Below are 15,795 nucleotides of genomic sequence, written 5' to 3' on the forward strand. Positions count from 1 at the left end.
CTAAATCGGCTCTTCAGAATCTTCGCTCTCCCTCTCTCCATCCGTCTCCGGTACGGTAGGAAGGGATGACACAATGAAGATACGAGTGGAGGAGGAGGAGGGTGGTGAGGTGGGGGAGGAAGGCTCTTGAGGGGGACAGTCTGTCCCTCGGCTGTTGGGGGTGGAGGTATCACACTCTGTACCTGCACTGGAGCCACCTGCTCCTCCTGTGTTCCCCCTGGGTTCCTCCTTAGCCTCATCCATGTCCCCCTCTCCCTCTGTCCCAACCACCACATCCTTCCACCTTACTACCTCTCCCTCCCTCTTTCCTCCATCACCCTCCCCCTTTTCTTCCTTAACCTCCCACCTAAACCCCTCGCTCCCCTCCTTCCTACTACCCCCTCCCTCCCTCTTCCCCTCCTCCCTGGTGGGGGAGGAAGGGGTGGAGGAGGGAGCCACGTGCTTCTTGGCTTTACGGTTGGCATCTCTGAAACTGGCCAGAGGGGGGCGCAATCTTACCCCACTACGGGTGGAGCCCTCGATGGCCTTCTGCAACTGTGAGAGGTAAGAGAGAGGGAGAGATAGAGAGGGAGAGATTAAAGGGGAGAGATAAATATAGAGGGGGAGAAGAGAAAAGGGAGGGGGAGAGAAGGGAGAAGGGGAGAGAGAGAGATAAAGAAAGAAGGGAGAGAAATAGAGATTGAGATGGAGGGTGAGAGAGGAAGGGAAAGAGAAAGAGGGAATAGAAGTGGTTAACATAGCATGTCATAACACAAGCAAAGCATGTTAATACAGGTTTACTGTGACAAGTCAGAGACGAACACCGTTGATGGTGTAATAGTGTTAGCTCTGACAAATTGAAACCCTAGTCATTGGCGACTCCATTACCCACAGTATTAGACTAAAAACTAATCATCCAGCGATCATACACTGTTTACCAGGGGGCAGGGCTACCGACGTTAAGGCTAATCTAAAGACGGTGCTGGCTAAAGCTAAAACTGGCGAGTGTAGAGAGTATAGAGATATTGTTATCCACGTCGGCACCAACGATGTTAGGATGAAACAGTCAGAGGTCACCAAGCGCAACATAGCTTCAGCGTGTAAATCAGCTAGAAAGATGTGTCGGCATCGATTCATTGTCTCTGGCCCCCTCCCAGTTATGGGGAGTGATGAGCTCTACAGCAGAGTCTCACAACTCAATCGCTGGTTGAAAACTGTTTTCTGCCCCTCCCAAAAGATAGAATTTGTAGATAATTGGCCCTCTTTCTGGGACTCACCCACAAACAGGGCCAAGCCGGGCCTGTTGAGGAGTGACGGACTCCATCCTAGCTGGAGGGGTGCTCTCATCTTATCTACGAACATAGACAGGGCTCTAACTCCTCTAGCTCCCCAATGAAATAGGATGCAGGCCAGGCAGCAGGCTGTTAGCCAGCCTGCCAGCTTAGTGGAGTCTGCCACTAGCACAGTCAGTGTAGTCAGCTCAGCTATCCCCATTGAGCCCGTGTCTGTGCCTCGATCTAGGTTGGGCAAAATTAAAGATGGCGGTGTACGCTTTAGCAATCTCACTAGTATAAAGACCTCCTCCATTCCTGCCATTATTGAAAGAGATTGTGATACCTCACATCTCAAAATAGGACTACTTAATGTTAGATCCCTCACTTCAAAGGCAGTTATAGTCAATGAACTAATCACTGATCATAATCTTGATGTGATTGGCCTGACTGAAACATGGCTTAAGCCTGATGAATTTACTGTGTTAAATGAGGCCTCACCCCCTGGTTACACTAGTGACCATATCCCCCGCGCATCCCGCAAAGGCGGAGGTGTTGCTAACATTTATGATAGCAAATTTAAATTTACCCCCAAAAAAACAACAACGACGTTTTCGTCTTTTGAGCTTCTAGTCATGAAATCTATGCAGCCTACTCAATCACTTTTTATAGCTACTGTTTACAGGCCTCCTGGGCCATATGGAGCGTTCCTCACTGAGTTCCCTGAATTCCTATCGGACCTTGTAGTCATCGCAGATAATATTCAAATTTTTGGTGACTTTAATATTGAAAAGAAAATGTGTTGCTTTTCAGCCATTGTCATGTAGACTTGATTGTGTGTTTTGGATCATTGTCTTGCTGCATGACCCAGCTGAGCTTCAGCATGACCCAGCTGCGCTTCACACTACCACTACCATGCTTGAAAATTGGTATGAGGTTCTTACTGTGGAATGCAGCTTTTGGTTTTCACCAGGCATAATAAGAAGTATTAATTTTTTGGTTATTTGTAACAGGTTCCCTTGATCTAATATTAGGTTTTGGTTGAAGATCTGATAACATTCAGTATAAAAAATAGGCTAATGACTTCTCCAAAAGCTAATTGGAGTCAGGAGTCAGCTAAGCTGGAGTCCAATCAATGAGACGAGATTGGAGATGTTGGTTAGAGCTGCCTTGCCCTATAAAAACACTCACAAAATTTGAGTTTGCTATTCACAAGAAGCATTGCCTGATATGAACCATGCCTTGAACAAAAGAGTTCTCAGAAGACCTAAGATTAAGAATTGTTGACTTGCATAAAGCTGTAAACGGTTACAAAAGTATCTCTAAAAGCCTTGATGTTCATCAGTCCACTGTAAGACAAACTGTCTATAAATTGAGAAAGTTCAGCACTGTTGCTACTCTCCCTAGGAGTGGCCGTCCTGCAAAGGTGACTACAAGAGCACAGCGCAGAATGCTCAATGAGAATCCTAGAGTGTCAGCTAAAGACTTACAGAAACCTCTGGAACATGCTAACATCTCTGTTTACGAGTCTACAATACGTAAAACACTAAACAAGAATGATGTTCATGGGAGGACACCATGGAAGAAGCCACTACTGTAAAAAAAAAAAACATTGCTGCAAGTCTGAAGTTTGCCAAAGTGCACCTGGATGTTCCAAAATATTCTGTGGACAGATGAAATTACAGTTGAGGTGTTTGGAAGGAACACACAAGACTATGTGTGGAGAGAAAAAAGCACAGCACACCAACATCAAAATCTCATTCCAACTGTAAAGTATGGTGGAGGGAGCATCATCGTTTGGGGCTGCTTTGCTGCCCAAGGGCCTGGACAGCTTGCTATCATCGATGAAAAAATGAATTTCCAAGTTTATCAAGACATTTCGCAGGAGAATGTTAGGCTATCTGTCCGCCAATTGAAGCTCACAGAAGTTGGGTGATGCAACAGGACAACGACCCAAAACACAGAAGTAAACATCCGGCGCCAACAGAGATGGCCGCCTCGCTTCGCGTTCTTAGGAAACAATGCAGTATTTTGTTTTTTTATGTATTATTTCTTACACTGTCACCCCAGGAAATCTTAAGTCTTATTACATACGGCCAGGAGGAACTATTGGATATAAGAGCAACGTTAACTTACCAACATTATGACCAGGAATACGATTTTCCCGAAGCGGATCCTCTGTTTGGTCCACAATCCAGGACAATGGATCGGATCCCAGCAGGCGACCCAAAACAACGGCGCTACAGAAGGGGCAGACGGAGCGGTCTTCTGATCAGGCTCCGTAGACGGACACATCGCCCACCGCTCCCGAGTATACTACTTGCCAATGTCCAGTCTCTTGACAACAAGGTAGACGAAATCCGAGCAAGGGTTGCCTTCCAGAGAGACATCAGAGATTGCAACATTCTCTGCTTCACGGAAACATGGCTCACACGGGATACGTTATCAGAGTCGATACAGCCACCTGGTTTCTTCACGCATCACGCAGACAGAAACAAACATCTCTCTGGTAAGAAGAAGGGTGGGGGTGTATGCCTTATGATTAACGAGTCGTGGTGTGATCATAACAACATACAGGAACTCAAGCCCTTTTGTTCACCTGACCTAGAATTCCTTACAATCAAATGCCAACCGCATTATCTACCAAGAGAATTCTCTTCAATTATAATCACAGTCGTGTACATCCCCCCCAAGCAGACACATCGATGGCCCTGAAAGAACTTCATTGGACTCTATGTAAACTAGAAACTACATATACCGAGGCTGCATTTATTGTAGCTGGGAATTTTAACAAGGCTAATCTGAAAACAACGCTCCATAAATTTTATCAGCATATTGAATGCGCAACCCGAGCTGGCAAAATCCTGGATAATTGTTACTCTAACTTCCACGACGCATACAGAGCCCTCCCTCGCCCTCCTTTCGGCAAATCTGACCACGACTCCATTTTGTTCCTCCCAGCCTATAGACAGAAACTAAAACAGGAAATGCCCGTGCTCAGGTCTGTTCAACGCTGGTCCGACCAATCTGATTCCACGCTTCAAGATTGCTTCGATCATGTGGACTGGGATATGTTTCGGATAGCAGCGAACAACAACATTGATGTATACGCTGATTCGGTGAGTGAGTTTATTAGCAAGTGCATCGGTGATGTTGTGCCCATGGCGACTATTAAAACCTTCCCCAACCAGAAACCGTGGATTGATGGCAGCATTCACGCAAAACTGAAAGCGCAAACCACTGCTTTTAATCAGGGCAAGGCGACCGGAAACATGACAGAAAACAAACAGTGTAGCTATTCCCTCCACAAGGCAATCAAACAAGCTAAGCGTCAGTATAGAGACAAAATAGAGTCGCAATTCAACGGCACAGACACGAGAGGTATGTGGCAGGGCCTACAGTCAATCACGGACTACAAAAAGAAAACCAGCCCCATCGCGGACCCCAATGTCTTGCTCCCAGACAAACTAAACAGCTTCTTTGCTCGCTTTGAGGACAATACAGTGCCACCGACATGGCCCGCTACCAAAACCTGCGGGCTCTCTTTCACCGCAGCCAACATGAGTAAAACATTTAAACGTGTTAACCCTCGCAAGGCTGCCGGCTCAGACGGCATCCATAGCCGCGTCCTCAGAGCATGCGCAGACCAGCTGGCTGGTGTGTTTACGGACATATTCAATCAATCCCTATCCCAGTCTGCTGTCCCCACATGCTTCAAGAGGGCCACCATTGTTCCTGTTCCCAAGAAAGCAAAGGTAACTGAGCTAAACAACTATCGCCCCATAGCACTCACTTCCGTCATCATGAAGTGCTTTGAGAGACTAGTCAAGGATCATATCACCTCCACCCTACCTGACACCCTAGACCCACTCCAATTTGCTTACCGCCCCAATAGGTCCACAGACGACGCAATCGCAATCACACTGCACACTGCCCTAACCCATCTGGACAAGAAGAATACTTATGTATGAATGCTGTTCATCGACTACAGCGCAGCATTTAACACCATAGTACCCTCCAATCTCGTCATTAAGCTCGAGACCCTGGGTCTCGACCCCGCTCTGTGCAACTGGGTCCTGGAGATTCTGACAGGCCGCCCCCAGGTGGTGAGGGTAGGAAACAACGTCTCCACCCCGCTGATCCTCAACACTGGGGCCCCACAAGGGTGCGTTCTCAGCCCTCTCCTGTACTCCCTGTTCACTCATGACTGCGTGACCATGCACGCCTCCAACTCAATCATCAAGTTTGCAGACGACACTACAGTGGTAGGCTTGATTACCAACAACGACGAGACGGCCTACAGGGAGGAGGTGAGGGCCCGCGGAGTGTGGTGTCAGGAAAATAACTTCACACTCAATGTCAACAAAACAAAGGAGATGATCGTGGACTTCAGGAAACAGCAGAGGGAGCACCCCCCTAGCCACATCGACGGGACAGTAGTAGAGAAGGTGGAAAGTTTTAAGTTCCTCGGCGTACACATCACGGACAAACTGAAATGGTCCACCCACACAGACAGTGTGGTGAAGAAGGCCCAACAGCGCCTCTTCAACCTCAGGAGGCTGAAGAAATTTGGCTTGTCACCAAAAATACTCACAAACCTTTACAGATGCACAATCGAGAGCATCCTGTCGGGCTGTATCACCGCCTGGTACGGCAACTGCTCCGCCCACAACCGCAAGGCTCTCCAGAGTGTAGTGAGGTCTGAACAAATGAAAACTACCTGCCCTCCAGGACACCGACACCTACACCACCCGATGTCAGAGGAAGGCCAAAAAGATCATCAAGGACAACAACCACCCGAGCCACTGCCTGTTCACCCCGCTATCATCCAGAAGGTGAGGTCAGTACAGGCGCATCAAAGCAGGGACCGAGAGACTGAAAAACAGCTTCTATCTCAAGGCCATCAGACTGTTAAACAGCCATCACTAACATTGAGTGGCTGCTGCCAACATACTGACTCAAATCTCTAGCCACTTAATAATTAAAAATTGGATGTAATAAATGTATCACTAGTCACTTTAAACAATGCCACTTTATATAATGTTTACATACCCTACATACTCATCTCATATGTATATACTGTACGCTATACCATCTATTACATCTTGCCTACGCCGTTCGGGCCATCGCTCATCCATATATTTATATGTTCATATTCTATTCATTCCTTTACACTTGTGTGTATAAGGTAGTTGTTGTGAAATTGTTAGATTACTTGTTAGATATTACTGCATGGTCGGAACTAGAAGCACAAGCATTTCGCTACACTCGCATTAACATCTGCTAACCATGTGTATGAGATCAAGAAACTTTGATTTGATTTTAAATCAACAACAGAAGAAAATACACCTTCTGGAGTGGCCCAGTTATGAGGTTATTGCTGCCAAAGGAGGGTCAACCAGTTATTAAATCCAAGGGTTCACATACCTTTTCCACCCTGCACTGTGAATGTTTACACAGTGTGTTCAATAAAGACATGAAAACATATAATTACATTTACATTACATTTAAGTCATTTAGCAGACGCTCTTATCCAGAGCGACTTATGTTTGTGTGTTACTAGTTTAGGCAGACTGTGTTTGTCTATTGTTGTGACCTCAGATTTTATGACCAATTTATGCAGAAATCCAGGTATTTCCAAAGGGTTCACATACTTTTTCTTGCCTCTGTAGCAGGGGATGTAAAGCCATAACACATACGTTGTTTTCAGCAGAACATTATGATCAATAATGTTAAAAGCTGCACTGAAGACTAACCAAACCGCTCCCACAATCTTTTTAGTATCAATTTCTCTCAGCCAATCATTAGTCATTTGTGTGAGTGCCGTACATGTTGAGTGCCCTTCTCTATAAGCGTGCTGAAAGTCAATTGTCTACTGTGAAATAGCATTGTCTCTGGTCAAAAATGTTTTTCAAACATTTAGTAAGGGTTGGTAGCAGGCTGATTGGTCGGCTGTCTGAACCAGTAAAGGGTGCTTTGCTATTCTTGGGTAGTGGAATGACTTTTACTTCCCTCCAGGCCTGAGGACGCATGCTTTCCTGTAGGCTCAGTTTAAAGAGATGGCAAATAGGAGTGGCAATGTAGTCCGATTTCATCCTCAGTAATTTTCCATCCAAGTTGTCAGTCCCAGGTGGTTTGTCATTGTTGATAGACAACAATAATGTTTTCACCTCTTCCACACTCACTTTATGGAATTAAAAATCACAATGCTTGTCTTTCATAATTTGGTCAATTATGCATGGATGTGTAGGTTCAGAGTTTGCTGTTGGCATGGCATGCCTCAGTTTGCTAATCTTGGCAATGTAATTACTGTGACATCATCATCAGAGAACGATGACAGAGAGGCAGAACAAATGGACAAGCTGTGTGTCTGATGCTTCTACACTGCAGAAAAGGAAGACTCGGCATAGAGCCAGAGAGAGAGAGAAAGAGAGAGAAAGAAAGGGAGAGAGAGAGAGAGAGAGCTTGTGTGATGTGTGATCTCACCTCCTTCAGTGCTACGACTCCCACCAGTTTCCCAATGCTGGTAACATAGGCATGACTGAGACCCAGCAAGGAGAACAAAGTGTGGGTCTGTCAAAGAGAGAGGGGGAGGCCTATTTGTCAATATCCTACAGCATGTAGTGTTTATAATGGCTTAAAGTGGCTACATAAGAGCACAAGGTGCTAGCTACAGTTGATACCTTGTGTAGGGAGGTTCTCTCCACCAGCTGAAAGGGGGAGGGATCAATCCGTATCTCCTCCATACTGATTGGCTTATCCAACTCTTCTTCTTCCCAGGCTTTGATCTGCATTAGCCAATCAGAGAGCAGAGAGGGCAATTGACAATATAAAGAGGGAATACTAATTGATGATGTTTGATTCTATTTGTGGAATCCTTTTAGAGCTACATAGGGGTTAGGGGTTAAAGGTTGATCAGGGTCAGTGAGACACATTACCTCCTCTGAGGACATGGTGTCAGTGAGTGGAGGTGGGGTGGATTCCTGGAGAGAGGAAGCAAGAGAGAGAGAGAGAGAGAGAGGAAGAGAGAGAAAGAAAGAGAGAGAGAGAAAGAAAGAAAATAAGGAGTGTGAGATGGAGAGGGGGGGTGGTTCAGAGATTTTTCTTATTTTCTCCCTCCAGGTTTACAAAGTGTCAGATCAGATGCCCCCTTGTGGTGCTATTTCTCCATCACACAGAATGACTAACCTGCTCATTACATATCACATCATACAATATATCAAGGTCATGCCATTGACGTGAGCGTGTGTCCCCTACTGGACAGAATGTGATATTGCTCCTCATTGAGCTACCAGAGGAAATTAGCTACCAGAGGAAAGCTTGAGGTTGATGTTGGGATTAGCACATATCCAGGATCAGGTTGCCCTAACCCCAATCCAAACCTCAACCATTATGAGAATGAAAAACATCTTCTAATATATCTGACCCCCTATCAGTGGTTACAGCCAATCTCTATCTTGATATGGAATGATACCTGAGCTTCAGCCTGGCTGGTTGAGGAAGAGGAGAAGAGGCGCTGAAATATTCCCCTCACAGACTGGAGGGAACGCTTCTCTGAAAGACAGGACAGGACAGACATTTAGAAGTGAGTACATTGGGTTAACATTCTCACTCCAACACATTCTCACTCCAACACTCACTCCAACACATTCTCACTCCAACACTCACTCCAACACTTTTCTACAGAAGGTGCTGGTTAATTGTTGTAAACAAACCCCATGAGCAATCGATAGAACAGCAGGTTTAATATTGATTCTGCTGTATTGATTGCTTATTGTAGATACAGAATCTGGTTGTAGAGTAGTGGCCTAAGGGAACACACTTAATGTGTTGTGAAAAGTCTTATGAAATGTAATGTCATGTAATATTTTTTTGCCTTGGCAGCAGCTAATGGGGATCCTAAATAAAAAAAAATACAAACATGGATGCACTAGTAACAAAATAGCAATAGTGGGTGCATCCCAATTCTATGACATTTTGTGTGTGTCATGTCACCTGAGCCGGTGTGATTGGTGGAGGACTCCTGTGGTTTGGGGGATGGGAGTGGCCTAGTCTGTTCATCTTGTACTGGAGAGGTCTGGAGAACAGACAAAAGGGCTAACCAAGTTCATAACCAAGTATTACATGATGTTGTGGATAATTATAATGCATTATAAATGTGTTTATAAAGGCATTATAAGTATACTGATATTTATTCCTTTAATAAGTATAAAAAATATGATGCTATCGTTTAATCATTCCATCCATCCATCCTTCCATCCTGTCACCTCTCCTCCCTCCTCGTCTACGAAAGTGAAGGACTCCCAGCCCTGGCCCGGTGACCCCTGACCCCTCTCAAAGACACGCCTCTCAGCCGAAAGCCACCAATCAGAGATGGCCTGCAGCTCTGTCCTCTCGATAGACCCCAATAGGATCATAGACTCTGAGGAAAGACGGGAGGAACAGGGAGAGAAAGAGAGTAGAGTGAGAGAGAAAGAAAGAGAGAGAGAGAGATAGAGAAAGAGAGAGAAAGAAAGAGAGAGAGACAAGAGAGGGATTTCAGTGGATGGATTTGTGTCATCTACGATGCATGGTATCAAACATTCTAGAACATGTCTCACCTTTGGAGTCGACCAGAGGGATGGTTTTGAGGGAGGTGGAGTCTAGCAGATAGCCCAGCTCCCGATAGGTCGACTGGGAGGACAGGAAGTTCACCTTCCGCACCATCATGTCCTCCACAAAGATGTTGTACTTACTGAGGGAGGAGAGAGGATATATGTGAACTGTGCCTGCTTGAGTCATAATAGCACACAAGGTTGCATGCACACTAGAACTGTTTGAGCCACAATGGCACACAGTTCTCTGCATAAACACTTATTAGAGCCATAATGGCGTCCGTTCCAGTACCTGATGTGTCCAAGGCTGAGCTCGGGGAGGTATGGCAGTTTCTTGACCTGGATGATGGAGTCGTAGAGGGAGGGCTGCAGGCCCTGGGCCACCATGTTGGCCAGGATCACCGCCACCATCATGGGCAGGATGTGGGAGATCTGGCCTGTCAGCTCAAAACAGATCACAGCCGTGGACACCGTGTGGGTCACTGCCCCGGTCAGGGCCGCGGCACCTGGGATAAGGAGGGCAGGAGAGAGAAAGGGAGGGGAAGGAGAGAGGGAGGAAGGTAGGGAAAGGAGAGAGGGAGGGGAAGGAGAGAGGAAGGGAGAGAGGGAGGGGAAGGAGAGAGGCAGGGAAAGGAGAGAGGAAGGGAGGGAGGTAGGGGAAGGAAAGAGGAAGGGAGGGAGGTATGGGAAGGAGAGAGGAAGGGAGAGAGGGAGGGGGAGGAGAGAGGAAGAGAAAGTATAGAGGGAGGGAAGGAGAGATCAGGAGTCACGACAAGGCAGAAAGGGAAGGAGAGATGGTGTTAAATGACATCATTGTGTATGACAGGATAGTGGGCAGTCATTTTGATATGTATATATTATAAATACATCACATGTGACTCGTAATAAGACTAAGCAATTGGCCTATTAAACCCTACTCCATAAAGATAATTAACAATATGCAAGAGACTATGGTTGAGTTACAGTAATAGACAATGAAGAAATGTCTGAGAATGGATTCTAAATAGAAGTGTATTTAATTACTTTGTAAAATGAATGGATTCACATACATTTTACATTTACATTTTAGTCATTTAGCAGACGCTCTTATCCAGAGCGACTTACAGTAGTGAATGCATACATTTCATACAATTTCATACATTTTTATTTCTGTGCTGCATCCAAGCTTCAGTTACAAAGCATTAACAAGCATTACAAGGCATTATTCAGAGCATGGTCAGAGAGAGAGAGAGAAACCACAGCCTGAAAGGCCCTGCCCCAAAAGTTCATGGGGTGCAGAGAGAAAGAAAGAAAGAAAGTATCTCACCACAGCAGGTCAGGAGCAAATAAGAAAAAGAACAATGAACCTTTAATAAACATCTGAGTTGTTTGGACTCAAAACCTGAGATGTTGACCAATAGTATTACTGTAAAGTAAAGTGGTTGTTCCACTGGATATCATAAGGTGAATGCACCAATTTGTAAGTCGCTCTGGATAAGAGCGTCTGCTAAATGACGTAAATGTAAAATGTAAAATGTAAATGTAAAGTTAACCTCCAATCAGATGTCAGACCTACATGATGTAACCTCTCAGAGGTGTGACAATGGGGGTTGGCAAGACCAACACAGAGAATGCTGAATTCCGAAGACAACACAAAGCAAATTCTTGCATACAGCTGATAAGAAGAGTCCCTTCTGGGGCTGGGCTGCCCTACAACAGCAGCAAAGCAAGATGAGACTTCAGAGGAGACTCACCAATGACAGCATAGCCCCCGGGGAGGATGCGATAAACTATCCCATCAAACAGGATACCGTTTGGGAAGAGAGTGGCCATGATCTCCCCTACCAGACGCCCAAATGCTGCCCCTGGGGGAGAGAGGAGAGAGAAAGGGGAGAGAGAGGAGAGAGAAAGGGGAGAGAGGGGAGAGAGAAAGGGGAGAGAGAGGAGAGAGAATACTCAGTTGTGCTTTAGGACAGGTTTAAAGCATGTTTTAACCCTGATGTCTGATACATCTTGTTTAGATTCCCAGGTCTGATCTCAGCCTCTTACCCAGTATGAACACTGGCATGAAGGCTCCAGACGGGATGGGCATCGTCGTGGAAACAGCAGACATCCAGAACTAGAACATTGAGAAGGTATGTGAATGACAGAGAGACCTAATACAAATCCTTTATAGAATCTAATAGAGAAACAATGACAAGGTAAACTTCCTGAGAACGAGGTTGCAACTCTTTTAATTTTGATTTAATAGCCGGACCACAGCATAATATGAGAAGAAAGGCCATGTGTTTTGTTACATGATGGAGGACGTACCTTCATGACGAAGAAGAGGAGGAGGATGAGGAAGACGCTGACGTCGGGGTGCAGCCATGCGGAGGAGCGCCCCAGTCCGGGGGGAAGGGCGGTGGCAGACAGTTTGGTCCAGGTGAAGTTATCAAACAGAGAGTTAATACACTCTCTAGGCATCAGCTGAACAGGGGGGGGGGGAGTGAGAGACAGAGAGCGAGACAGAGAAAGAGAGAGATCATTAATTTATGACCCTCGTCACAGGTAGTAGAGAGTGAATTGCACTCAGTCATCACAATCAATCAATCAATCAAATGTATTTATAAAGCAGATGTCACAAATTGCTTATACAGAAACTCAGCCTAAAACCCAAAGAGCAAGCAATGCAGATGTAGAAGCACGGTGGCTAGGAAAAACTCCCTAGAAAGGCAGGAACATAGGAAGAAACCTAGAGAGGAACCAGGCTCTGAGGGGTGGCCAGTCCTCTTCTGGCTGTGCCAGTGGAGATTAAAAGAGTTCATGGCCATTTAGACTAGATCGTTCTTCAAGATGTTCAAACGTTCATAGATGACCAGCAGGGTCAAATAATAATCACACTGGTTCTAGGTTATGACAGTGGTTATAGGTTATACATCTCTGCATGAGTGGGTATACAGTGGTGTTGAAAGATTTATTTATCCGTATCACCTTAAAACCGCACTACAAAACATTATAGTTAACAGGGTTGTTTACTTCAGCCTGTAGGTAATACATGGAATTATAAAAGGTTATTCTATAAGTCATGAACATAAACTCTTATAAGCTCAATAATGCTCTCTGACCTCTCCAGCCATGAACTGGCCGAATCCAGGAGGAAAGGTCAGGGTGGCGATGACAAACGTCACTGCACCTGGGTAGATTAACCGACTGAACACACACAATCACGCAAACACACACGCATAAATACAAAGACACGCGCGCACACACACACACACACACACACACACACACACACACACACACACACACACACACACACACACACACACACACACACACACACACACACACACACACACAATATTATTAAACAACTGGGATACTCAACCATTATAACAAACCACAATGCCATTTTTTAAATGTGAAGCATTTTAGGGTAATAATGTAAATTGTCAGGAATCTCATCCCAGTTCATTGTCTGGCTGTCAGGCTGTTGAGTTCATGGCAGGACACCTCTACTGCTCTGTCTCTCCTAATGTGTGAGCTCAATGTACCTTGACTGGTGAGTCAATGGCTAAGTGAATGTCTCTAACTGAGTGAATGGCTGGCTGTTAAGCCCTGCTTGTCTGGGTCAAAGTCCTGTAACAGACTACTTTGTAAGAAGAGGCTACCCAAATGAACCTCATCTGGAATGGAATGTGGAAAGTGTCAGGGATCTGGGTAATAGTGTCTGCTAAGCATTACAATTGTGAAGACATTTGAGTGAGTGTAACAGTGTGTGTGTACTGTGTGTGTGTACTGTGTGTGTATGTATGCAAGTGCGTGAGTGCGTGATGTCTCACTGCTTGGTCAGAAAGCGTGTGAGAGCCGTCTGTCTCCTCATCACTAGAACCACCTGTCTGTTCAGGTAGACAAAGAAGGCCCCCAGGAACCCACAGGAGATTCTACAACAGACAGACAGGGGACAGGGAGTCAGGAACCCACAGGAGATTCTACAACAGACAGACAGGGGACAGGGAGTCAGGAACCCACAGGAGATTCTACAACAGACAGGGGACAGGGAGTCAGGAACCCACAGGAGATTCTACAACAGACAGGGGACAGGGAGTCAGGAACCCACAGGAGATTCTACAACAGACAGACAGGGGACAGAGAGCCAAGAACCCACAGGAGATTATACAACAGACAGACAGGGGACAGGGAGTCAGGAACCCACAGGAGATTCTACAACAGACAGACAGGGGACAGGGAGTCAGGAACCCACAGGAGATTCTACAACAGACAGACAGGGAGTCAGGAACCCACAGGAGATTCTACAACAGACAGACAGGGGACAGAGAGCCAGGAACTCACAGGAGATTCTACAACAGACAGACAGGGGACAGAGTCAGGAACCCACAGGAGATTCTACAACAGACAGACAGGGGACAGAGAGCCAGGAACCCACAGGAGATTCTACAACAGACAGACAGGGAGTCAGGAACCCACAGGAGATTCTACAACAGACAGACAGGGGACAGGGAGTCAGGAACCCACAGGAGATTCTACAACAGACAGGGGACAGAGAGTCAGGAACCCACAGGAGATTCTACAACAGACAGACAGGGGACAGGGAGTCAGGAACCCACAGGAGATTCTACAACAGACAGACAGGGGACAGAGAGTCAGGAACCCACAGGAGACTCTACAACAGACAGACAGGGGACAGGGAGTCAGGAACCCACAGGAGATTCTACAACAGACAGACAGGGGACAGGGAGTCAGGAACCCACAGGAGATTCTACAATAGACAAACCGGGGACAGGGAGTCAGGAACCCACAGGAGATTCTACAACAGACAGACAGGGGACAGGGAGTCAGGAACCCACAGGAGATTCTACAACAGACAGACAGGGGACAGAGAGTCAGGAACCCACAGGAGATTCTACAACAGACAACAGGGAGTCAGAAACCCACAGGAGATTCTACAACAGACAGACAGGGGACAGAGAGTCAGGAACCCACAGGAGATTCTACAACAGACGGACAGGGAGTCAGGAACCCACAGGAGATTCTACAACAGACAGACAGGGGACAGAGAGCCAGGAACCCACAGGAGATTCTACAACAGACAGACAGGGGACAGGGAGTCAGGAACCCACAGGAGATTCTACAACAGACAGACAGGGGACAGAGAGTCAGGAACCCACAGGAGATTCTACAACAGACAGACAGAGAGCCAGGAACCCACAGGAGATTCTACAACAGACAGACAGGGGACAGAGAGTCAGGAACCCACAGGAGATTCTACAACAGACAGACAGGGGACAGAGAGCCAGGAACCCACAGGAGATTCTACAACAGACAGGGGACAGGGAGTCAGGAACCCACAGGAGATTCTACAACAGACAGACAGGGGACAGGGAGTCAGGAACCTACAGGAGATTCTACAACAGACAGACAGGGGACAGAGAGTCAGGAACCCACAGGAGATTCTACAACAGACAGACAGGGGACAGAGAGCCAGGAACCCACAGGAGATTCTACAACAGACAGGGGACAGAGAGCCAGGAACCCACAGGAGATTCTACAACAGACAGACAGGGGACAGAGAGCCAGGAACCCAGAGGATATCCTACAACAGACAGACAGGGGACAGGGAGTCAGGAACCCACAGGAGATTCTACAACAGACAGACAGGGGACAGGGAGTCATGAACCCACAGGAGATTCTACAACAGACAGACAGGGGACAGGGAGTCAGGAACCCACAGGATATCCTACAACAGACAGACAGGGAGTCAGGAACCCACAGGAGATTCTACAACAGACAGACAGGGGACAGAGAGTCAGGAACCCACAGGATATCCTACAACAGACAGACAGGGGACAGGGAGTCAGGAACCCACAGGAGATTCTACAACAGACAGACAGGGGACAGGGAGTCATGAACCCACAGGAGATTCTACAACAGACAGACAGGGGACAGGGAGTCATGAACCCACAGGA

The 15,795-nt window shown here is 46.5% G+C and overlaps 1 protein-coding gene across 1 annotated transcript; it reads right to left on the bottom strand.

Moving 5' to 3' along the window:
* LOC115165961 (chloride channel protein 1) lies at positions 1-13,777 on the bottom strand. Its single transcript, XM_029719520.1, has 14 exons — positions 13,651-13,777; positions 12,931-13,015; positions 12,137-12,292; positions 11,873-11,942; positions 11,578-11,688; positions 10,137-10,350; positions 9,851-9,984; positions 9,518-9,672; positions 9,246-9,327; positions 8,725-8,804; positions 8,189-8,233; positions 7,934-8,038; positions 7,737-7,823; positions 1-534 (listed from the first exon to the last, which is right to left on the bottom strand). The coding sequence occupies exons 1-14, from the start codon at positions 13,689-13,691 to the stop codon at positions 1-3; spliced, it is 1,899 nt and encodes a 632-aa protein (XP_029575380.1). The 5' UTR covers positions 13,692-13,777.
* Positions 13,778-15,795: the final 2,018 nt, after the last annotated feature.

The sequence above is a fragment of the Salmo trutta genome, chromosome 3 (assembly GCF_901001165.1).
Source record: "Salmo trutta chromosome 3, fSalTru1.1, whole genome shotgun sequence".
NCBI lineage: Eukaryota > Metazoa > Chordata > Actinopteri > Salmoniformes > Salmonidae > Salmo > Salmo trutta.

Bases quoted from the DNA above. Each gene is read 5' to 3' on its own strand.
- LOC115165961 (XM_029719520.1), bottom strand. From the start codon at position 13,691: ATGAGGAGACAGACGGCTCTCACACGCTTTCTGACCAAGCA. The intron at 11,943-12,136 runs GTACGTCCTCCA...TCAATGTTCTAG, and splicing joins TCCTCTTCTTCGTCATGAAG to TTCTGGATGTCTGCTGTTTC. The intron at 9,673-9,850 runs GTGAGACATGTT...GTCTTTCCTCAG, and splicing joins CCCTCTGGTCGACTCCAAAG to AGTCTATGATCCTATTGGGG.